Source organism: Prionailurus viverrinus, chromosome A2 (genome assembly GCF_022837055.1).
Source record: "Prionailurus viverrinus isolate Anna chromosome A2, UM_Priviv_1.0, whole genome shotgun sequence".
In the NCBI taxonomy this organism is placed as follows: Eukaryota; Metazoa; Chordata; class Mammalia; order Carnivora; family Felidae; genus Prionailurus; species Prionailurus viverrinus.
The window spans coordinates 56,291,115-56,316,153 of NC_062562.1; the positions used below are offsets into that span (position 1 = coordinate 56,291,115).

At 40.7% G+C, this 25,039-nt stretch overlaps 1 protein-coding gene across 10 annotated transcripts in view; it reads right to left on the minus strand.

Annotated features, from left to right (window-relative positions):
• CFAP92 (cilia and flagella associated protein 92 (putative)) overlaps positions 1-25,039 on the minus strand; it is an 83,189-nt gene that overhangs the window by 41,132 nt on the left and 17,018 nt on the right. For 6 of the 10 annotated variants that reach the window (XM_047835769.1, XM_047835798.1, XM_047835760.1 and 3 more), the window contains 4 exons: positions 24,140-24,215; positions 22,687-22,808; positions 18,581-18,724; positions 14,677-14,861 (listed from right to left, as the gene is read on the minus strand). In XM_047835769.1, coding sequence (XP_047691725.1) covers positions 14,677-14,861; positions 18,581-18,724; positions 22,687-22,808; positions 24,140-24,215 — 527 coding nt within the window. The remainder of the gene's footprint in view (positions 1-14,676; positions 14,862-18,580; positions 18,725-22,686; positions 22,809-24,139; positions 24,216-25,039) is intronic. The other 4 variants (XR_007147378.1, XM_047835838.1, XM_047835829.1 and 1 more) reach the window with 2 other exon arrangements.

Sequence of the window (25,039 nt, forward strand, 5' to 3'; positions counted from 1 at the left end):
ATAAGTATTTCTTTGAATATGAGTCAAGGGACTCAAAGTAAAAGGATGTAAAATATGACACCATATGACACGAAAACATGGGAGGGAAGAGGAGTAAAGAATGGGTTCAAACACATGCAACCATCAATTTAACATAGACTGCTATATGCAGAAGATGTTATATACAAACATAATAGTAACCACAAATAAAAAGACACTAATAAATATGCAAAGAATAAAAAAAAAGAAATCCAAATATATCACTAAAGAAAACCATCAAACCATGAAAGAGAGAAAGAGAAGAAAGGATCAGGGAAAATCTTCAGAAACAACCACAAAACAAGAAATAAAATGGCAACAAATACATAACTATCAATAATTACTCTGAATGTAAATGGACTAAATGCTCCAATCAAAAGACATAGGGTGTGGGGCGCCTGGGTGGCTCAGTCAGTTAAGTGTCCGACTTCGGCTCAGGTCACGACCTCACAATTTGTGAGTCCGAACTCCACACTGGGCTCACTGCTGTCAGTGCAGAGCCCACTTTGGATCCTCTGCCCCCATCTCTCTCTGCCCCTCCCCTGTGTGTGCTCTCTCTCTCAAAAATAAGTAAATATTTAAAAAATTTTTTAAAAAAACCTTCTCCAGAATAGATTACATATTAGGCCACGAGACAAACCTCGAGAATATTGAAGTCATAACATGCACCTTTTCTGATCACGACACTATGAAACTAGAAGTCAATCAAAAGAAAAAAACCTGGAAAGATCACAAATACATGGAGGTTAAATAACATGCTAGTAAACAATGAATGGGCCACCAGGAAATAAAATAAGAAATTTTTAAAAAATACATGGAAACAAATGAAAATGAAAACACAAAGCTCAAAACCTTTGGGACACAGCAAAGGTGGTTCTAGGAAAGATATTTATAGCAATACAGACCTATCTCAAGAAACAAAAAAATCTCAAATAAACAGCTTAACCTTACACCTAAAGGAGCTAGAAAAAGAATAACAAAACCTAAAACCAGCAGAAGGAAGGAAACAACAAAGATTAGAAAAGAAAAGTGATATAGAAACTAAAACAAACAATAGAACAGATCAATGAAACAAGGAGCTGGTTCTTCAAAAATAATAAATAAAATTGATAAGCTTCTAGCCAGACTTATCAACAACAAAAAAGTGGAAAGGAGCCAAGAAAATAAAAACATATAAAAGAGAAGAGAGATAAAAATAAAAAATTAAATTAAAAAAGAAAGCAGGGATAACAACAAACACCACAGAAATACCAACAATTATAAGAGAATATTATAAAAAACTACACGCCCACAAATCAGACAACTTAGAAGAAATGGATAAATTCCTAGAAACATATAACCTACCAAAACTGAATCAGGAAGAAATAGAATTTGAACAGATTGATTACCAGCAAAGAAATTGAATTGGTAGTCACAAAACTCCCTCTTGGGGCGCCTGGGTGGCGCAGTCGGTTAAGCGTCCGACTTCAGCCAGGTCACGATCTCGCGGTCAGTGAGTTCGAGCCCCGCGTCAGGCTCTGGGCTGATGGCTCAGAGCCTGGAGCCTGTTTCCGATTCTGTGTCTCCCTCTCTCTCTGCCCCTCCCCCGTTCATGCTCTGTCTCTCTCTGTCCCAAAAATAAATAAACGTTGGAAAAAAAAAAAAAACTCCCAACAAACGAAAAATCCAGGACCATTTGCTTCACAGGTGAATTCTATCAAACATTTAAAGAAGAGTTAATACTCCACACCCGAAAACAAATAACCCAGTGAAGAAATGGGCAGAAAACATGAATAGACACTTCTCTAAAGAAGACATCCGGATGGCCAACAGGCACATGAAAAGATGCTCAACGTCGCTCCTCATCAGGGAAATACAAATCAAAACCACACTCAGATATCACCTCATGCCAGTCAGAGTGGCCAAAATGAACAAATCAGGAGACTATAGATACTGGAGAGGATGTGGAGAAACGGGAACCCTCTTGCACTGTTGGTGGGAATGCAAATTGGTGCAGCCACTCTGGAAAACAGTGTGGAGGTTCCTCAGAAAATTAAAAATAGACCTACCCTATGACCCAGCAATAGCACTGCTAGGAATTTACCCAAGGGATACAGGAGTGCTGATGCATAGGGGCACTTGTACCCCAATGTTTATAGCAGCACTCTCAACAATAGCCAAAATGTGGAAAGAGCCTAAATGTCCATCAACTGATGAATGGATAAAGAAATTGTGGTTTATATATACAATGGAGTACTACGTGGCAATGAGAAAGAATGAAATATGGCCATTTGTAGCAACGTGGATGGAACTGGAGAGTGTGATGCTAAGTGAAATAAGCCATACAGAGAAAGACAGATATCATGTTTTCACTCTTACGTGGATCCTGAGAAACTTAACAGGAACCCATGGGGGAGGGGAAGAAAAAAAAAAAGAGAGGTTAGAGTGGGAGAGAGCCAAAGCATAAGAGACTCTTAAAAACTGAGAACACAATGTGGACTTTTCAGTTAAATAAATAAATAAATAAATAAATAAATAAATAAATAAATAATAAATAAAAACTGAGAACAAACTGAGGGCTGATGGGGGGTGGGAGGGAGGGAGGGTTGGTGATGGGTATTGAAGAGGGCACCTTTTGGGATGAGCACTGGGTGTTGTATGGAAACCAATTTAACAATAAATTTCTCATATTGAAAAAAAATAATGAAGAGTTAATACCTATTATTCTCAAACTATTTCCAAGAATAGAAAAGAAAGGAAAACTTCCAAATTCATTCCATCAGGCCAGCATTACTCTGATACCCAAATCAGATAAAGACATCACAAAAAAAGAACTATAGGCCACTCTCATTGGTGAACACAGATGCAAAAATCCTCAACAAAATAATAGCAAACCAAATCCAACAATACATTTAAAAAATTTTTTCACCATGATTAAGTGGAATTTATTTCTGATTTGTAAGGGTAGTTCAATATTTGCAAATCAATCAACATGATGCATCACATCAATAAGAGAAATGATAAGAACCATATGATCATTTCCACAGAGGCAGAAAAATCGTTTAACGAAGTATGACATTTATTCATGATAAAAAAAACCTCAACAAAGTAGGTTTAGAGGGGAAATACCTCAACATAATAAAGGCCTTCTATGAAAAACCAACAGCTAATATCATTGCCAATGGTGAAAAACTGAGAGCCTTTTCCGTAAGGTCAGGACCAAGACAAGGATGCCCACTCTCACCACTTCTTAAATGACAAATGACAATCAACAGATGCTAACACCAAATGACACCTCTTGGAATTACCGGACAAGAATTTTAAAGCAAGTATGAACATTACTGAATCAAATGGAAAAAAAAAATTTTTTTAAGTCTCAGCAAAGAAATAAAGAAGAACCAAATGAAAATTTTTATTTTTTTAAGTAGGCCTCACACCAAGCATGGAGCCCAATGTGAGGCTTGAACTCATGACCCTGAAACCAAGACCTGTGCTGAGATCCAGAGTTGGAGGCTTAATTGACTGAGCCACCCAGGCACCACCCAAATGGAAATTTTAGAATTGAAAAATACAATAACTAATGTTTTAAAACTCAATGGATGGGCTCAATAACAGAATGGAAAGGACAGAGAAAAGATCTGGTGAACTTGAAGATAAAACTATATACATTATCCAATCTGAAGAACATAGAGGAAAAATAAGCTAAAAACAAATGAGCTAAAACTTCAGGGACCTGTGGGGACTATAACAAAAGAACTAACCTTTGTATCATTGGAGTCCTAGAAGGAGAGAAGAACAAGGGCAGTGCTAAAATGTATTTAAAGAAATAATGGCTGGAATGGGGGGAGGGTTAAGATGGCAGAGGAGTAGGGCAACCCTAAGCTTGCCTCCCCACACCCCAAACAGCTAGATAAATATCAAATCATTCTGAACACCCAAGAAATTGATGGAAAGTCTTAGAGAACAAAGCTGCACATTTACAAACAGAAAAAATGACCCGTGGAAGGTAGGAAGTGCAGACTTGATCTGTGGTAGAAAAGAGCCCCAGGTGCTGTGGTGGGAAGGGAGCCCTCAATGCGGAGAGAGTAGCTAGAGAGAGACAGAGAGAAACGATGGGTAAAAAAAGAGTGAAAATGTGCATGGAGGATTGCACAAGAAAACTGCTCCCCAAAACCATTGACAGGAAAAAAGGAGAGGATTTCAGTACTGCCAGTTTTTTTTTTCAGTTTGTTTATTTATTTTCATAGAAAGAAAGTGCACACGTGAGCAAGGGAGGGGCAGACAGAGATGGAGAGAGAATCCCAAGCACGCTCTGTGCTGTCAGCATGGAGCCCTACATGGTACTCGATCTCATAAATTGTGAGCTCATGACCTGAGCCAAAATCAAGAGTTGGATGTTCAACCAACTGATGCAACCCAGGTGCCCAACAATATCACCAGTTCTTATAAACAGCAGAGCACACAGAGTCTGAAATTTCGGACTTCAGCCCCTGGTGATGCTACAGCAAGGAAGTGGGGTGGAGCCTTAGGAGCAGGCAGCACATCTAAAGATCCCCTGGGTCACATGGGGAAAAGCAGTTCCCCAGCTTGGAGTGCATTTGGTAGAGGTGATATGGCCTCTCCATGGTTAAAAGACCTGGTGGGCACCATAAAGCTGCCCCGTTCACCAGTATAGGAACAAAGACACCAACTGAGGGCAGCAAACCCTGGCACCAGCTGTGTGTTGCAATTTACCATAAATACTGAGCCACTACTGCTGCACAATCACACAAATGTTTTCTGGGACAAGCTGGCACCAGCCACAGCACAGAGAGATCCTCCCCCAGAGGATTAGTGCTGGTCTGAAGTGTGGGGGTCTCTGAAGTGTGGGGTTTTGAAACACAGCCATACCTGAGAGATAAGACACAGAAGGGCAGCAGCACCTGGCAGGCAGACAGCTTGGACACAGACAGGGTGAAGGTGGGGATCTAACAAAAGCTGGAGATACAGGAAGGATGACTGATGCGTGTCTGTGAGGGTATGGACCTTCCACTCCAGAGACTAGAGAGAGGGCTGAAGTCATTTTCACCCCTAGCCCACCAGCACTGACTGACTTCAGTGAGCTAAACAGCACCACCAAATGGAGAACGGAGCCATTACACCAAGCCGTGCCCACTCCTCCCTCCAGGCACATCTCCAATAGGGCAAGTCCACCTGAGAATCAGAACAGCAGACCCCTCCCCCGAAGACCAGCACAAACCCCTTGCCCACACCAAGTCTACTGATCATAGAGTGCTGCAAAGCTTCAGTTCTAGGGGAAACAGGATCTAGCTTCCTTCAGGTTTTTGGTTGGTTGATTGGTTGGCTGATTCTGTTTTTGTTTTGCTTTGTTTTTCTTGGATACAGAAAGAGGAAGTTTTGTTTATTTACTTATTTTTTAATTTTTGTCTTTTTTTTCTATCAAGCTTCTCCTAACAAGCAGACCAAAGCATACCTAGAATCTAGCTTTCTTTATTTTATTTAAAAATTTTTTTAATTTAAATTTAATTTAATTTAATTTTTCCTCCAAAATGACAAGATGGAAGAATTAATCCCAAAAGAAAGAAGGAATAAATGATGGTCAGGGATTTAATCAATACAGATATAAGTAAAATGTCTGAATCAGAATGTAAAACAATTATAAGGATTCTAGCTGGGCTTGAAAAAACAACAACAACAACGACACTAGAGAATCCCTTATTGCAGAGATAAAACAGCTAAAATCTAGTCAGACCAAAATTTAAAATGCCATAACCGAGATGCAAATCTGAGTGTATGCCATGCCAGCGTGGATGGATGAAGCAGAGGAACAAATTAGTGATACAGACGACAAAATTATGAAACACAATGAAGCTGAAAAAAAGTGGTAATGGATCAGAAGGTAGACTTAGGGAATTCAGTGACTTATTAAAACAGAATAACACTCATATCATAGAAATCCTAGAAGATGGAGATAAAAAGGGACAGAAGATTTATTTGAACAAACTATAGCTGAAAACTTCCCTAATCTTGGGAAGAATGCAAACATCAAAATCCAAGAAGTACAGAGAACTCCCATTAAATTCAACAAAGGCTGGCCATCACCAAGGCATATCATAGTAAAATTCACAAAATACACAGACAAGGAAAGAATCCTGAGGGCAGCAAGGGGAAAAAAGTCCTTAACGTACAAGGGAAGACAGATCAGGTTCTCAGCAGATCTGTCCACAGAAACTTGGTACACCAGAAGGGAATGACAGGATATATTCAACATGCTAAATGGGGAAAATACGCAGCCAAGAATACTTTACCTAGCAAGGCAGTCATTCACAATAGAAGGAGAGATAGATTTCCCCAAACAAAAACTAAGGGGTTTGTGACCATTAAACTAGCCTTGCAAAAAATATTAAGGGGGACTCTGAGTGGGGAGAAAAAGACCAAAAGCAACAAAGACTAGAAAGAAACAGAGAACATCACCAGAAACACGAAGTATACAGATAACACAATGGCACTAAACTCATATCTTTCAGTAATCCCTCTGAATGTAAATGCTCCAATCAAAACACATAGGGTATCAGAATGGATAAAAACACAAGATCCACCTATATGCTACCTACAAGATACTCATTTTAGACCTAAAGACACCTGCAGATTGAAAGTGAAGGGATGAAAACCATCTATCATGAGAATGGACACCAAAAGAAAGCCAGAGTAACCATATACTTAAATCAGATAAACTTTTAAAAAATGGAAAAAAAACCTAGTTTATTTATTTTGAGAGCGAGAGAGTGAAGGAGGAGCAGAGAGAGAGAAAGGGGGAGAGAGAGAGAGAGAGAGAGAATTAATCCCAAGTATGCTCCACATTGTCAGCACAGAGCTGAAAGTGGAGCTCGAATTCACGAACCATGAGATCATGACCTGAGCCAAAACTAAGAGTTGGGCACTTAACCGACTGAGCCACCCAGGCACCCCTAAACTAGATTTTAAACCAAAGACTGTAACAAGAGATAAAGAAGAGCATTATATCATAATTAAGGGGTCTACCCATCAAGATCTAACCATTATAAATATTTGTACCCCCAACCTGAAAGCACCCAAATATATAAATCAATTAACAACAAACATAAAGAAACTCACTGATGATAATACAATAATACAATAGTAGGGGACTTTAACACCCCACTTACATCAATGGACAGATCATCTAAGCAGAAGATCAACAGGAAAACAATGGCGTTGAATGACACACTGGACTGGATGTACTTAACAGATATATTCAGAACATTCTATCCTAAAGCAGAAGAATTCACATTCTTTTAGAATGCACATGGAACATTCTCCAGAATAGATTACATACTGGGTCACAAATCAGCCCTCAACAAGTACAAAAAGATTGAGATTATACCATGCATATTAAAAAAAAAATTTTTTTTTATTACGTTTCTTTATTTTTGAGAGGCAGAGAGACAGAGCATGAGCAGGGGAGGGGCAGAGAGAGGGAGAGACACAGAATCGGAAGCAGGCTCCAGGCTCTGAGCTGTCAGCACAGAGCCCGACGCGGGGCTCGAACCCACGAACCATGAGATCATGACCTGAGCCTAAGTCAGACATTCAACCAACTGAGCCACCCAGGCATCCTGACCATGCATATTTTCATACCACAATGCTATGAAACTTGAAGTCAACCACAAGAAAAAAAATCGGAAAGACCACAAATACATGGAGGCTAAGAACATCCTACTAGAGAATGAATGGGTTAACTAGGAAATTAAAGAAGAAATAAAAAAGTATACGGAAGCAAATGAAAATGAAAACACAAGTCCAAAAAACCTTTGGGATGCAGCAAAGGCAGTCCTAAAAGGGAAATATATTGCACTACAGGCTTACCTCAAGAGCAAGAAAAGTCCCAAATACCTAATACTTTAGGTGTAACCTAAATTTACACCTAAAGAAGCTAGAAAAGGAAGAGCAAATAAAGCCTAAAGCCAGCAGAAGAGCAGAAACAAACGATATAGATACAATAAACCCCAGTAGACTAGATCAACAAAACTAAGAGCTGGTTCTTTGAAAGAATTAATAACATTGATAAGTTCCTAGCAAGACTTATCAAAAAGAAAAGATAAATGACCCAATAAAATCACAAGTGAAAGGGGAGAGATCACAACCAACACCACAGAAATATAAACAATTACAAGAGAATTTTATGAAAAATTATATGCCAAGAAACTGGGCAATCTGTGGAAGAAATGGATAAATTTATAGAAACACACAAACTACCAAAACTGAAACAGGAAGAAGTAGAAAACTTGAACAGACACACAACCAGAAAAGAAATGAAAATTGTAATCAAAAATCTCCCAACAAACCAAACTCCAGGGCCAGATGGCTTCCCAAGAAAACTCTACCAGACATTTAAAGAGGATTTAAGGGGCGCCTGGGTGGCTCAGTCAGCTAAGCTTCGGCTTAGGTCATGATCTCACAGCTTGTGGGTTCGAGCCCCGCGTCAGGCTCTGTGCTGACTGCTCAGAGCCTGGAGCCTGTTTCAGATTCTGTGTCTCCCTCTCTCTCTGCCCCTCCCCCGTTCATGCTCTGTCTCTCTCTGTCTCAAAAATAAATAAACGTTAAAAAAAAATTTAAAGAGGATTTAATACCTATCCTTCTCAAATTGTTCCAAAAAAATAGAAATGAAAGGAAAACTTCCAAATTCATTCTACAAGGCCAGCATTACCTTGCTTCCAAAACCAGATGACCCCAATAAAAAGGAGATTTACAGACCAACCTCCCTGATGAACATGGATGAAAAAATTCTCAACAAGATACTAGCAAATTGAATAAACAGTAAATTAAAAGAATTATTCACCATGATCAAGTGGGATTTATTCCTGGGCTGCAGGGCTGGTTCGATATTTGCAAATCAATCAATGTGATATAACCTCATTAATAAAAGAAAGGATAAGAACCATATGATCCTCTCAATAGATGCAGAAAAAGCATTTGACAAAATCCAGCATCCTTTCTTAATTAAAATGCCCATCAAAGTAGGGACTGGTGGAACATACCTCAACATCATAAAGACCATATACAAAAGACCCACAGCTCATATAATCTTCAATGAGGAAAAACTGAGAGCCTTTCCCCTATAGTCAGGAACAAGACAAGGATGTCCACTCTCACCATTACTATTTAATACAGTAGTGAAAGTCTTAGCCTCAGCAATTAGACAACAAAAAGAAATAAAAGGCATCCAAATGGGCAAGGAAGAAGTCAAACTTCGACTATTTGCAGATGACATGATACTCTATGTAGAAAACCTGAAACATTCCACCAAAAGATTGCTAGAATACATGAATTCAGCAAAGCTGCAGGATATAAAAGTCAATATACAGAAATATGTTGCATTTCTATACATCAATAACAAAGCAGCAAAGAAACCAAGGAATCAATTCCATCTGCAACTGCACCAAAAACAATTAGATATCTAGGAATAAACCTAATCACTTATGAATAGGAATTCAGTAGGACTTAGGAATAAATCCAGAACACTTATGAATGAAATTGAAAAGGACACAAAGAAATGGAAAAGCACTCCATGTTCATGGATTGGAAGAACAAACACTGTTAAAATGTCTATACTACCCAAACCAATCTACACATTTAATACAATCCCCATCAAAATACCACCAGGGTTTCTCACAGAGCTAGAACAAACAATCCTAAAATTTGTGTAGAACCACAAAAGACCCCAAGGAGCCAAAGCAATCCTAAAAAAGAAAAACAAAAGCATCACAATCGCAGACTTCAAGCTATATTATAAAGCTGTAATCATCAATACAGTATGATACTGGCACAAAAACAGACACTAAGATCAATGAAACAGAATAGAAAACCCAGAAATGGACCTGGAACTATATGGTCAACTAATCTTCAAAAAAGCAGGAAAGCACATCCAATAGAAAAAAAGTCTCTTCAACAAATGGTGTTGGGAAAACTGGAGACCAACATGCAAAAGAATGAAACTGGACCACTTTCTTACACCATACACAAAAATAAATTCAAAATGGATGGAAGACCTAAATGTGAGACAGGAAACCATCAAAATCCTAGAGGAGAACACAGGCAGCAACCTCTCTGACCTTGGCCATAGCAACTTCTTATGATACATGCTGCTGGAGGCAAGGGAAACAAAAGAAAAAATGGAAGTATTGGTACCTCATCAAGGTAACAAGTTTCTGCACAGCAAAGGAAACAATCAACAAAACGAAAAGGCAGCCTACAGAGTGGGAGATGATATTTGCAAATGACATATCTGATAAGGGTTAGTATCCAAAATCTATACAGAACTTATCAAACTCAACACCCAAAGAGCAAATAATCCAGTTAAGAAATGGGCAAAAGATATGAATAGACATTTATTCAAAGAAGACATCCAGATGGCTAACAGACACAGGAAAAAATGCTCAACATTACTCATCATCGGGAAAATGCAAGTCAAAACCATGATGAGATACCACCTCATATTTGTCAGAATGGCTAAAATTAACAACACAAGAACAAAATGGTGTTGGTGAGGATGTGGAGAAAGGGGAGTACTCTTGCACTGTTGGTGGGAATGCAAATTGGTGCAGCTACTCTGGAGAACAGTATGGAGGTTCCTTAAAAAACTAAAGAGAACCATACAAGAGACCCAGCAATTGCTCTACTGGGTTTTTACCCAAAGGATACAAAAATACAGAATTTAAGGGGTGCATGCACCCCAATGTTTATAAGCAGCATTATCAACAATAGCCATACTACAAAGCCCAAATGTCCATCAACTGATGAATGGATAAAAAAGATGTGGTACACATATACAATGGAATATCAGCCATCAAAAAGAATGAAATCTTGCTATTTGCAACAACATGGATGGAGCTAGAGTGTATTATGCCTTGCAAAATAAGTGAGAGAAAGAGAAATACCATACAATTTCATTCATATGTGGAATTTAAGAAAGAAAATAGATAAACATATGAGACGGGGGGAAGAAAGAGAGGGAAACAAACTGTAAGAGACTTTTAAAGATAGAGAACTGAGGGTTGTTGGAGGGAGGTGGGTGGGGAGTAGGTTATACAGGTGATAGGTAGTAAGGAGGGCACTAGTTATGATGAGCACTGGTTGTTGTACGTAAATGATTAATCACTGAATTCTACTCCTGAAACCAATACTGCACTGTTAACTAACTAGAATTTAAATAAAAATTTTAAAAGGAAAAAATAATGAAATAATAGCTGGAATTTCCCCAAATTTGGCAAAAGATGTAAGCCTAAAATTTCCATAAACTGAGTGAATCCATAGGATAAACCCAAAGAAATACACACCGAGTCAAACTTCTGAAAACCAGAGACAAAGAAAAAAAAAAAGTTGAAAGCTACAAGTAATAAATGCCACCCAGCCTATTGGGAAAGACAGTTGATTTCTTACCAAAAAACCACACAGGTCAAAAGGAAGTGGCACAACTTCTTTCAAATGCTCAACCCCCAATTCTAAATCAAGTGAAGTTAGCCTTCAAGAATAGAGGAGAAATAGACATGCTCAGACAAAGAGAAACTAAGAGAATTTGTTGTTATCAGATCTACCCTAAAAGAATTACTAAAGGAATTTCTTGAAACAGAAATATTTTTTTTAAATCTTGGAACATCAAAAAGGAAAAAGAACACTAAAAAGAGCAAACCTATAGATAAATACACTTTTCTTCTCCTCTTGAGTTTTCTAAATTATGTTTGACAATGAATCAAAAAGTATAATATCATCCTGTGGTGTGTATACATATACAATGGAATACTATTCCGCATCAAAAAGAATGAAATCTCGCCATTTGCAACAATGTGGATGGAGCTAGAGTTTTCACTTATGCTAAGCAAAATAAGTCAGGCAGAGAAAGACAAATATCACATGATTTCACTTATATGGAATTTAAGAAACACAGAGGAACATAGAGTAAGGGAAGGAAAAATAAGATAAAAACAGGGAGGGAGGCAAACCATAGGAGGCTCTTAAATACAGAGAACAGACTGGGGATTGTCAGAGGGGAGGTGGATGGGGTGATGGGCTAAATGGGTGATGGGCATTAAGGAGAGCCCTTGTTGGGATGAACACTGGGTGTAATACATAAGTGATGAATCACTGGGTTCTACTCCTGAAACCAATACTACACTGTATGTTAACTAACTTGAGTTTTAAAAAATAAATAAAAAAAAAAGTATAACATCATCTGATGTGGTTCTCAGCCTATGTAGAGGAAATATTTAAGACAATTGTAAATGAGATAGGGTAAACAGATTTGATGAAAGGTAAGGTTTCTACATTTCACTCAAACTGGAAATATGTTGACACCAGTAGGCTGTGATAAGCTAGGTATGCATAAGGTAATTCCTGTAGTAACCACTAAAAACCTATATAAAGAGATGCATTCAAAAATGCTGTAGATAATCAAAATAGAGTTCTAGAAAGCTTTCAAATAACCCACCAGAAGGCAAGAAAACAAAGAAACAGAAAGCAAATATTAAAATGGCAGACCTAATCACTAAAATATCAATAATTACACTAAATGTAAATGGTCTAAATAAACCAATTAGAAGAGCTAGTGAACTTAAAAAAAAAAAAAAACTGCACTAAATGCAAGGGCATTATGCTGAAGCAGGGGAGCGTATCTCAAAATGTCATACAGTGGATGTTTCCATTTATATAACTGTTCGTTTCCCAGGGCTGCCATAATAAATTACCACAAACTGGGTGGTTTAGCACAACAGAAATTCATTGTCTCACAGTTCTGGAGGCTACAAGTGCAAAATCATGGTGTCAAGAAGGCCATGCTCCCTCTAAAGATGCTAAGGAAAGATTCTTCCCGGTCTCCTCCAGTTTCTGGTAGCCTGACACACTTCCTGGCTTGTGACAGCATAACTCTACTCTTCACATAGCATTCTCCCTATATCTCTTCATATAGTCTTACCTCTATGTCTCTACATCCAAATTTTATAAGGACAGCAGTCATATTGGATTAGGGCCCATCCTCAAGACCTCATTTTAACTTGATTACCTCTGTAAAGGCCCAATTTCCAAATAAAGTCACATTCTGAGTTGCTAGCAGTTAGGTGTTCAACATATCTTTTTGAGGGAACACAATTCAACCCACAAAAATAACATTCTCAAATTGACAAAATTATAGAGATGGAAAACACGTTAGTGGTTAGGGGTGGTGGGAGGTTAAGAAGTGGTTGTGACCATAAAGGGATAGCATGAGAGATCTTTGTGGTGATATAGTAATTCTGTATCTTGAGTGCAATGACAGTTACATAAATCTACACAAAAGATAAAATGGCATAGAACTACACACACATTTATCAATATCTTGATTTTGATATTACACTATAGTTATATAAGATATAACCACTGGAAAAAAACTGGACGGGGTACCTGGATGATAGTTGGTTAGCATCTAACTTCACCTCAGGTCATGATCTCACGATTCATGGGTTCAAGCCCCACATCAGGCTCTGTGCTAACAGCTCAGAGCCTGGAGCCTGCTTCAGATTCTGTGTCTCCCTCTCTCTCTGCCCTTCCCCCACTCGTTCTCTCCCTCCCTCTCTCTCTCTCAAAAATAAATAATAAACATGAAAAAAACTGGGCAAAGACTACATAGGATCTCTCTATACTACGGTTGTAACTTCATCTGAACTTTTATTTCAAAATAAAAGTATAATACACAGATGTGGATATGCCCAAGCTAAGATGCATAATTAATCAGTTTCAGAAGACAAGAAGAAGATTCTAAGTTAAAAACAACAACAACAACAACAACAACAACACACATTCAGGGGCGCCTGGGTGGCTCAGCCGGTTGAGTGTCTGACTTTGGCTCAGGTCATGATCTCACAGTCTGTGAGTTCGAGCCCCACATCGGGCTCTGTGCTGACAGCTCAGAGCCTGGAGTCTGCTTCAGATTCTGTGTCTTCCTCCCTCTCTGCCCCTCCCTTGCTCATGCTCTGTCTCTTTCTCTCTGTCAAAACTAAATAAATATTTAAAAAAACACATTCAAAACACATACAAAGGTTCAAATGGAACATAAAAGATGGCAGAACAATGCCTTCAAAACTCTGAAGGAAAATTAGAATTCTATGCCTAGCTAAACTATAAATCAAGTGTAAGGGTAGAATAAAGATATTTTCAGAACATGAGACCTCAAAACAACCACCTCTTATTAACCTGTTCTCAAGAATCTACAGGAAGATGTCTTCCAGCAGCAAAACCAGAAAGCAAACAAATCAAGAGGAAGACAGAATCCAGGAAACAAGGATCCCACCAAGAAAGGAAAAAGGGAACTCCCAGGATAAACATCAGTGCTAAACCTAGTTGGTTCAAAATGAGTGAGCATCTAGGTGAGTGCTGTTACTGTATTCACGAAGCCTGGCGGGTGGGATCTGAAGGGAGGATCGCTACCTGCACTTGAAGGACACCTGTGGTGCAGCGGGGAGACATCAAGAGTTGGTAGCTCTTAATCCCAGGAACCTAATCTCTCTCATATCTTGCTATGAGATCCTAAATGATTATACATCTCACATAAGGTCACGGTGGGGAAGTAGAGATGACACGGACAACTGGATGGGAAAAAGAGCTCTCAAGTCCGTTTTTCTGGCTCACTCTTACCTCTAGTTCATGGATTGGCACAGGTTGTGATGGAAGGCAGGAAACACACTTGATCTTTATGGTCAAAGGGTTTAAATCCTGCTTTTGCTCCTCAGTCATGATAGGAACTTCTGTTTTAAAACTCAAATAACAATCTAAAATGCTGGCAGACTTCCAACAGCCACAACTCATGACAGTTTGCCATCCTGGGAGGGACATACACAGAGCATTAGACTGTTACTCTTGAAAGCCCCACCACAAATACAGAGGGATCGAGCAACCTGACAAAAGCCAATGATAAATCGCAACTAAAAGAAGAAAACTTAAAAGAAAAAAAAAGCGAATTGGCAAACACCTACAGGCAGCATAGTATATGTCAGTTTCTCAAACTGAGGTCCCATAGGTCTCCTAAGAGAATTTACTTGTTGTGATTTAATCTTGATCATCACCTTGTAATATCAGCATTTCCTGAATCATCTACAGGAATACCAATGTTTGGGTACCTTCAAGCAGTCTCATGTACTTGGTCTGGGGTGTAGCCTCCACACTAGGGTTTTTAAAAACTTCTCAGGCTGGGGCGCCTGAGTGGCTCAGTCGGTTGAGCGACCGACTTCGGCTCAGGTCATGATCTTGCCGTTTGTGGGTTCGAGCCTCGCGTCAGGCTCTGTGCTGACTGCTTGGAGCCTGGAGCCTGTATCGGGTTCTGTGTCTCCCTCTCTCTCTGCCCCTCCCCCACTCACTGTCTCTCAAAAATGAGTAAGTGTTAAAATAAATAAATAAATAAATAAATAAATAAATACCTTCTCAGGCCATTTGTAGCTGCTGAAATTTAAACTTAAATATAATTTAAAACGCAGTTCCTTCATCACACAAGTCATATTGCAAATGTTCAAGTGGCCACGTGTAGCTAGGAGCCACTGGCCTGGACACCACGGATACAGAACATTTCCATCACTGCAGAAAGCTCCACTAGAGAGTGCTGCTCCAGGCAATTATTTTAGAACACAACACATAATGTCAGTATCTCTGTTACGGGGCCCAGTGGTGCCACTTTCACTGTCGCAGTCCAGTGAGAAAAGCCTAGATGCTGACGTAGAATATAACTGGTACCTGATCAAGCATGGTGCCCCTTCCCCAATGGCTGCGCGATGGCGCAACTAGGGAAAAGGGTGGGTGAACTGAGCCACCACGTGGCACACGGGTAGCAGTGAGAATATGTTCTTGCGAAAGGCATCCCTACATTTTACCAGGTGGAGACATACCGGGGTGGGGGGCAAGGGGAGGGGAAGAGGGAAATCCTCCAATTTAACAAGCAGAGAGGCCTAGGCTTAAATCCCGGATTCGATTCTCAGCAGTCATGAGAGGTACAAGCATAGGTTCTTTGAGGCTTCATGTCCTCATGGGCAAAACAGGCACAGATCCCAGCTTTCTTGGTCAGGAGGGTCAAGAGGGCTCATATATGTGAAGGTGCTGGGGATACCACCCAGCATACGGTGGGTGCTCAAAAAAATCAGTTCTATTCCTTTCACGACACTTGTAAATGCGTTTCCAGGGCACAGAAAAACCCGGTCAGTCACACTCAGAAAGAGGAGTCACTTCCAGGAGCCCCTGGGTGGCTCAGTCATTTAGGCTTCTGACTTGGGCCTAGATCACGATCTCACGGTGTGTGAGTGCGAGCCCTGCATAGTCTCTCTACTGTCAGCACAGAGCCCTTTTCAGACCCTCTGTCTCCATCTCTCGCCGCCCCTTCCCCTCCTCAAAAATAAATAAACGTTAAAAAAAAAAAAAACAAACAAAGAGTAAAGAAAGAAAAGAGTAGTCACTTCCAAAACAAGTTATGGGCCCAGCGTGTCTGGCCATGTGCACAGGCCGTGAGCGTGGGGCTGTGTGCAGCTCCAGGGGAGCAGCCCTCAGTGCTCCCATATCTCTCTTTTCAACGGAGCTGACTCATTAAGGCCATAACTAATTATGATTTGTGTTCTAGAACTTTGCAAGCCTCTTCGTAGAAAAAGACTGCCCAGTTTTGAAGAAATCTCCCGTGCAAACATGCACTCAAATCATCATTCAGAAATTTAGGGCAGGGAGAGCCATAATTCCAAGGTAGGGTTTCCCAACCTCAAAACCACAGACACTTGAGGACAGAGAGTTCTCTGTTGTGGGGACCGTTCTGTGTATCGTGGGGCAGTTAGCAGCAACCCTCTAACGCTCTGCTCCCACCTGTGACAACGAAAATACATTCTCACACTGTGGGGGGTGGAGTGGGGGGAGGCACACGTGCCCAAGCCGAGGAGAGAAAAGGAGCGAGGGAATGAACGCCACACAGTGTGTGCACCGAAACGGCCAGACCTGAGCCTGCATTCATGCCATTTGATCCTGAGAACAGCCCTGTGTGGCCGCCATAATGTCTGCTTTGTAGATAGAGAAACCGAGGTCCAGAAATGGTGAGACGCCATCCGAGGTCTCCTGGCCCATAAGTGGCAGAACCCATGTCCAAGCCAGTCCTGCCTGGCTACGCTTGGCCCCTCCACTATGCAATAATAGAAAGTTAAAAGCTCATTCCAAACACAGAATCTTTCTAGAATCTTAATGTGTTACTAGCCAACCAGCATTTATCACTCAGGGATGCAAAGCCTATGGCCTAATTTGAAATTGAAGATGATTACCAAAAATTATCATGCTGGTCTTGGAATAGTCTTATGCTATTATTTTATGGCAAAAACAAACATATAGGGGCACCTGGGTGGCTCAGTCGGTTAAGCATTCAGCTTCAGTTCAGGTCATGATCTCACAGTTTGTGAGTTCAAGCCCCACGTCAGGCTCTGTGCTGACAGCTCAGAGCCAGGAGCCTGCTTTGGATTCTGTGTCCCCTCCTCTCTCTGCCTCTCCTCCATTCACACACTCTCTCTCTCTCAAAAATAAATAAATGTTAAAAAAAAATTTTTTTAAATAACTAAAAGTAAAAACTAAAAAGTTAAAGGTATTTCCTCAAACTGTATCAACATCAACCCAAGAGCCTGTGAGAAATGATTTTCCAGTCACTCGACACTGACTTTAGGAGGTAAAACCCCAAGCAGCTGCAAAGGTGGGTTCCATCCCAAGACGGAAGCCTAAATTTCTGCAGATTGGCCAGTAGAGGGCGCACATTTACCCTGATGGCCAAAAAAAATTTACAATGAATTAGTCTCGAAAATTACCTTCTCTAAAAGAGAAGGGTTCCCCCCATATACTATTTCAGAAACGAAGTCACATAATGTTACCCAAAATATTTTCTGAGCTTTCCATGAGCACAACCTATGGATATAACATGCCTACTATTTATTATTTAAGCCAGAGAAAGCCTCATTTCTAAATTGTGATAGATCTTACAAAGCAGAAGAATGAAACCCCTGTCCTGCCACTGAGCTCTGTGACCTCAAGTAGGTTGCTCTGACTTCGCTGAGTTTTGGTCCCTCACAGAATAAAGGAGAGCGAGCCCAACACCACAGCTACAAGTTCACCGGGAGGATCAGAGTTTGCCATGAGCAGTAAATGATGGGCCAGGAACACTGGTTCCTTTTCCTCATTTCCTTTACTAGATGTTTTTGTAAAACTCTGCAGGAAGGCGTTTATAAAAAGCAGCATCCTATTCAGAAAACAAAATCAGGGCAGTTATTCTCACAGGTTTCTTTGGACTTCGGAATCAGACCTGAGTTCCAATTCTGGCCTCGCCTTTACTTGCTGGTGTGATCTCAGACAACCCGGCTGACCTCTCTGCGCCTCTTTTTCCTCCTCTGTGTAATGGAGACACCTCCATTTTGCTGAAATGGCTGTGAGCATGGAAGTAGGTGGCAGAGGAGAGGCTTGGTCAATGCAAGCATCCTGTTTATGGACATTCTAGCCACATGGGACCAGACAACTAAGAACTGCTGGGAACAGGTGTAACTACCTGCGAGGAGCGGCATCAGCACCAGTTCGGTAGAGAAAGCTCCGTGCTTCCAGTTTCCTGCCCCCTTGGAGTCACTGTCTTCCACTCGAGATTTCCTCTTTCTCTTCTGGCTCTTCTTTTTCACCTCTGACTCTTTCCTTTTACCTGTAAAATCAAAGGAAGGAAATCAGTGTTAAGAGGAGCACGTATCCAAGCTACCATATATGAATTCTTACACGCTGCAGAGATTCGGAAAGGTTCTGGAACAGGGGCGCCTGGGTGGCTCAGTTGGTTAAGCATCAACTTCAGCTCGGGTTGTGATCTCACAGTTCATGGGTTTGAGCCCCGCATCGGGCTCTGTGCTGACAGCTCAGAGCCTGGAGCCTGCTTTGGATTCTGTGTCTCCCTTTCTCTCTGCCCCTCCTGCACTCATATTCTGTCTCTCTCTCAAAAATAAATAAACATCAAAGAAAGAAAGAAAGAAAGAAAGAAAGAAAGAAAGAAAGAAAGAAAGAAAGGTAGGTAGGTAGGTTCTGGAAGATCCTTGAAGGCAGAGGCTGTCCTTGGTGCTGCCGTTCCCCAGCAACCAGAAGAGGTGTCTAAATGTAGATAGCAGACCAGTTATCAGTTACATTCAGGAAGAATGTGACCTCCCAGCCTCTCCTACCTAAGAACGTGGGCAGAAGGGGGCTAAGATTGGATGATGACCACAGCACCATCACATACCAAAATTCTCCCCCAAGTCAGCCTTTAACCACAGTGTAGGGTTGAGGTTTGGGCTTCGGAGTTGAACCACCAAAGTTCCAGAACCAGGTCTCCCCCTCCGCAACCATTCTGAGCCTCGATCTGTAGAATCTGTAGAATGGGAGCTATAGTGCTTACCCTGTAGGGTGTTGAGAAGAGGAAATGAGCAAAGGTACATAAAATACTCAGCTCTGTGCCAAGCTCAGATCCAGGGATTAAAAAGGAGACAATAAGACATATATTTCTATGGTAATTAAAACCATGAGCTATTTGTTCCGTGATATAACGACCAAGAGAACAGAACTTAGAAAGCCCAGAAATACATCTGCTAGCATAGAGGGACTTAATAGATGCCAGAGGTGGCATTTCAGATCGCAGGAAAGGATGGATCAGTCGGTTAATTATATTGACTATCCATTCGGAGGCAGATGAAATTATCAGGCATCTCATGCCATATGCAAAATGAATTGCAGACTAATGATAGAAAACAAAAACTTCAAACTGATTTGGAGAATACAGAGAAGACTCTATTGAGATCCGGATGAGAAATGATTTTATTTTTTTTTCCAATGTTTATTCATTTTTGAAAGAGAGAGACAGAGTAGAGTGTGAGCAGGGGAGGGGCAGAGAGAGAGGGAGACCCAGAATCCGAAGCAGGCTCCAGGGTCTGAGCCGTCAGCACAGAGCCCGACGCAGGGCTTGAACTCACAGACCGTGAGATAGTGACCTGAGCCGAAGTTGGCCACTTAACCAATTGAACCACCCAGGCACCCCAAGGAAGGATTTCTTAAACATTACCAAAAGTACCAACTAGAAAGGAATAGTCAAATAAAGGGTGTGCAAAACAAAACAGCACACATAAAGTAACAGGGTAAATTGCAGACTGCGGGCTGTGATGTTTATAGTGCATGTAACTGACAATGCATAATTATCCAGAAGATGTCAGAAATAAAGCTTACCCATCGCTAGGAAAAAAATATAAAACCCAACAGAAAAATAAGCAAAGAAATCGCAATAGCCAAATCACATAAGACGGTGACCAAATAGGCACATGAGATGTTCTCAACCCCACTGGGAATCAGGAAATAAGGCCCTGAGTGCACCAAGCACGGCTGATGACATGGAAAAACTGGAAATCTCAGGACTTCTGTCCAGAGAGCAAACTGGTACCACCCAGAGAGTAATAAACCTGAATACCTCCTGAGGAGGTCAACGTGCATTTCCCATGCCCTGTGATCCCTCTGGGCAAATGCCCTAGACTCTCTGGCACGGGCACATGGAGACCTACCCAAGAGTGCTCGCTGTCACAGCACTGGTGACAGCAGGAAACTGGAGACAACTCAAATGTCCCTCAGTAGGGACTGCATGGGTGAAGGATGGCACGTCCATCTAACGGGGTATTCTACAGAAGTTCCAAGGAAGGAGCTGGACTTAGGTACACGGACACGAATATCTCAAAAATCAAGCTGAATGCAAAGAGCAGGCTGCAGGAAGATATGTACAGTATGAAATCATTTCTGTGACTCACAAAAATAAAAATCAATACAATGTTGTATGAATGTGTCAGAAAGAAAGGGGTGGCAGGGAAGGGTCACATCAATTTATCTGCAGGACAGGGTATGCTTCTTAAAAGCACAGGGTGTAAAGGAGACAAACTCTATCTATAAACTTTTCTTTCTCAAGAAAGCTGTGGTTGTATTTTACTGTGTGCTTTTACAAAGTAAAAAGGAGGGTGTGAAAAGCTCATTAAAATGCTTAAAGAATATTTTTCAAAAGCAAGGCTGTTTAGGGGCACCTGGGTGGCTCAGTAAATTAAGTGGCCAACCCGTGATTTTGGCTCAGGTCATGATCTCATGGTTCATGGGATCAAGCCCCATATCAGGTTCTGCATTAATAACATGGAGCCTGCTTGTGATTCTCTCTCCCCCTCTCTCTCTGCCCCTCCCCTGCCCATAGGAGAGCTCTCTCACACTCTCTCAAAATAAATACATAAATATATTTTCTTAAAAAGCAAGTCTCTTTAGGGGTGCCTGGGTGGCTCAGCTGGTTAGGCATCCGACTTCAGCTCAGGTCATGATCTCACGGCTCGTGAGTTCAAGCCCTGCATCGGGCTCAGAGCCTTGAGCCTGCTTTGGATTCTGTTTCTCCCTCTCCCTCTGCCCCTCCCTGCTCTGTCTCTCAAAAATGAATAAACGTTAAAAAAAAAAATGTTTTTTTGAGCAAGCCTCTTTAATCTGAAAAAGAGAAAACTCAGAGTTGAAGGTGTTCCGATGTGAAAGTGTTGACTAGACTTTTAGGGCCTTAAAAATAGGAACATGAACAACTGTGTTTCTGACACCTGGCAGAGAGCCGACTCAAGCAGCCACTTCTTCCCCCAGCTTCAGAGTGTTGAATGCGAACCAGGAAAAGCAGATTAATTGATAGAGAGTTAAGGAAATGATCTGTAGCAGTTACAGCTGAACAAACAGGAAGTGGGCCATCCCAGAAGTAGCAAGTGCATCAGCTCTAGAATATTCCACCTCATACTGGAAACCCAACTGCTTACTGAAAAACTGGTGAGGAGAACAAGGTCAAGAATGAACAGGTCCACTTAGTGGCTTCTGACAACACTTTGCCTCTTGTCTGTCACTAAGATTACAAGCATCTGCATGAGCAGTTCCTGTAACCTAGAATGCTATTTCCCTTATTCCACCATAAGAAGCAAATAACTTATCTTCCAAGATTATTTCCATAACCCCAACTCTTTTGTGCTTCCCCAACATGCCTACCTACCCTACCACAGCATCTATCACATAGGACTATCATTATTTATTAGAAAGTCTCCATCAACATTAGAGATTTTCATGCTTCCTATGTTCATGACACCATGAGTCAGGAGCACAGAAACATTGGTGGAGTGGAAGGGGGATGCAGTGTGGATGGGTGGGATCACGCAGGTAACTGAATGGGATGAGGTCGGTTGGAATGGATGGATGGGATGGTAGGGATGGCTGGTTGAGGTGAGATAGAATGGGGTAAGTTGAATGTGTATGTAGTATTCTTTTACTTTTGAGTCACATTTGGTCAGATATCAAAGAATCTTTCTGAATTATTCTGAATTTAAAATATTTCATAATCCCGGGTGCCTGGTTGGCTCAGTTAGTTGAGCATCCGACTCTTGATTTTGGCTCAGGTCATGATCCCAGGGTCGTGGGATCGAGCCCCATGTTGGGTTCCATACTGGGCATGAAGCCTGCTTAAGATTTTCTCTCTCTCCCTCTCCTTCTGCCCCTCCCCCCACTCATGTGCACTCACTCTCTAAAATATATTAAAAAAAAGAAATATTTCATAATTCTTCCAAGTCTAGTTACGTTATAAAATTCCAAAACCCCATCCTAACTTACTTTGAAATTTTTGCTTTTCTACTATGTTTGTTAAACTGCTAAATGATCTCTCCATTAATTCCTTCATCTCCATCCCAGGTGCTGTCTCCAAATAAACAGTTGGTTCTCTTGAAGTACTCCATCTAGAAAATTCACAAAGAGAAAAATAAATGAAGGTGAAAAATATCAGGGACCAGACCTAAGAATCTATTTACTGGACCAAATGTGAGCATATTTTTTTAAATGACACTGTATTTCTCTAACCAATGCTTCATAAATTTCATTGTGCATATGAATCACCTGAAAATGCTGTTAAATAAGTCAGGTTAGGGTTCAGTAAGCCTGGAGTGGACCTGACATTCTACATTTTTAACAGGTTCCCGGGAATGCTGATGCTGTTGCTCTACAGACCACACTTGTACTATCAATTTCTAACCAACCAGAGACATTAAGGAAAATATTATATTTTTTATAAAAGCACCCAAACTCTAAAAACATCCAGGAACTCGCTTACAGGAATTATCCAACATCTATAGGAAGAAAAATTTTTTAACTCTATTAAAAATCATAAAGAAGGAACTGAATTGGGTGAAAAGGTATACCATGATCATGGACAGGAGAACTTCTCAATGTAAAAATGTCAATTCTTCCCAAATTAACGCATAAATTCAATGCAAAAAAAACCAATTTTTTAAAAATCAAGATTTTGTAAAAATTTTTAAAAATGTTTTTATTTACTTTTGAGAGACAGAATGCATGGGAAAAGGGCAGAGAGAGAGGGAGACGCAGAATCTGAAGCAGGCTCGAGGCTCTGAGCTGTCAGCACAGAGACTGCCCGATGCAGGGCTCGAACTCATGAGCTGTAATACCATGACCTCAGCCAAAGTCGGATGCTCAACCAACTGAGCCACAGAAGCGCCCCTAAAAATTGAGATTTTTTAATGACATGGTCTCTTGGGTTCTCCCCATCCTATTCTCTCAAGCCACCAGCTGGGCCTCCACCCTGGTCCCCACAGCATCCAAGGAATCTCCTTCTCCATATCCTTCTTAGGCTCCAAGAGCAACTGCACTCAGCAGGAAAGGCTGTGGACTTGGTGATCCAAAGGTATGGGATGGGGTCCTGGCTTTACCAACACTCCCACGATTCCAAAGAATTCCAATTTTAAAGCTTTGTGAAAATTGCTTTACCACCACTCTGTTAGCTTGTGAAGACAATGGAGATAGTAATACCACCTCACAGAGTGACCATGATGAGGATTAAGTGAGATAAACTACACATGCAAAAGTACAGTACATGTTTACACTCATAAACACAACCATTCCTTTCTCTATTCCTTTAATTTCACCTGGATTGTATGAGTTCCGACTTAACTGAAGTTACTAAAACCCACATAACTCTTGGCGAGAGTTTATAGGGCCAGTACAAGAGGGGGTTCCACTCCCACTCCCCAAAATAACATGGGTCCATCCTTACCGAACTGTGCCAAGATCATCCATTCGGAGTGCCTTTTCATATTCTTCGAAGCTCTTGGAAAAAGTTTCAGGCTCTGCTGAGTGAGAATCGGATAATATTTATTAGTAAATGGACTTCTTGTCCCATTCTAGTTCATTAAGAAATGAGGGCCCTTGACCCATTTTGCAATGCCAGTCACAAGACAGAGGGCTTGGTGTGTGGTGAGCATTCCATGAAAAGATTAGTTAATAATGAATGAATAAATGAGTGAATGTAATTGTAAATAATTACAGTTATTTGGACAAATGGAGGCAAGACAAGGCCTCCGATTTCTTATATAACATGCCATGGAGCGGGGGAGAAAGAAAGTCTATTCAGTTGTCTGCTTCAGCAGCATTTACATCAGAGAATACTGAAAACACTTCCAAGACCCCCAAGTTTCCACCTACAGGGAACGATTAAGAAACATATAGTGCTACCAGCAGCTGATATATTATGTAGTCACCACAAATGGAGTTTATGCAAAGTTCTTAAGTAAACAGGAAAGTGCATGTGGTGACAGGTTAATCTCAGAATACAAAATTCGGAATCCGGAACAACCTCATCTAGGCAAAAGAAAAAAAAAACAACTTACAACAAAGGTATTTGCCATAATATAATAACCAAAATATCACACTGCTTGTTCCTGGTGATGGAATTATAGACTGTTTTCCCTGCTTGTTTTGTACTTTTCTATATTCACTGAATTTTCTTTAAAAAAAAAAAACCCACAAGTGTAACTCCTACAGTTAGAAAAATTGTATAAGTCACAAAATAAACAAAAATAAAACAAAGAAAAAGGATCAACAACAGAAAGTGACTCCTGCCCTGACAGCATTGTTTGCTTCAAGGGCGAAGCAGCACCAGCAGGAGTTGCTGATA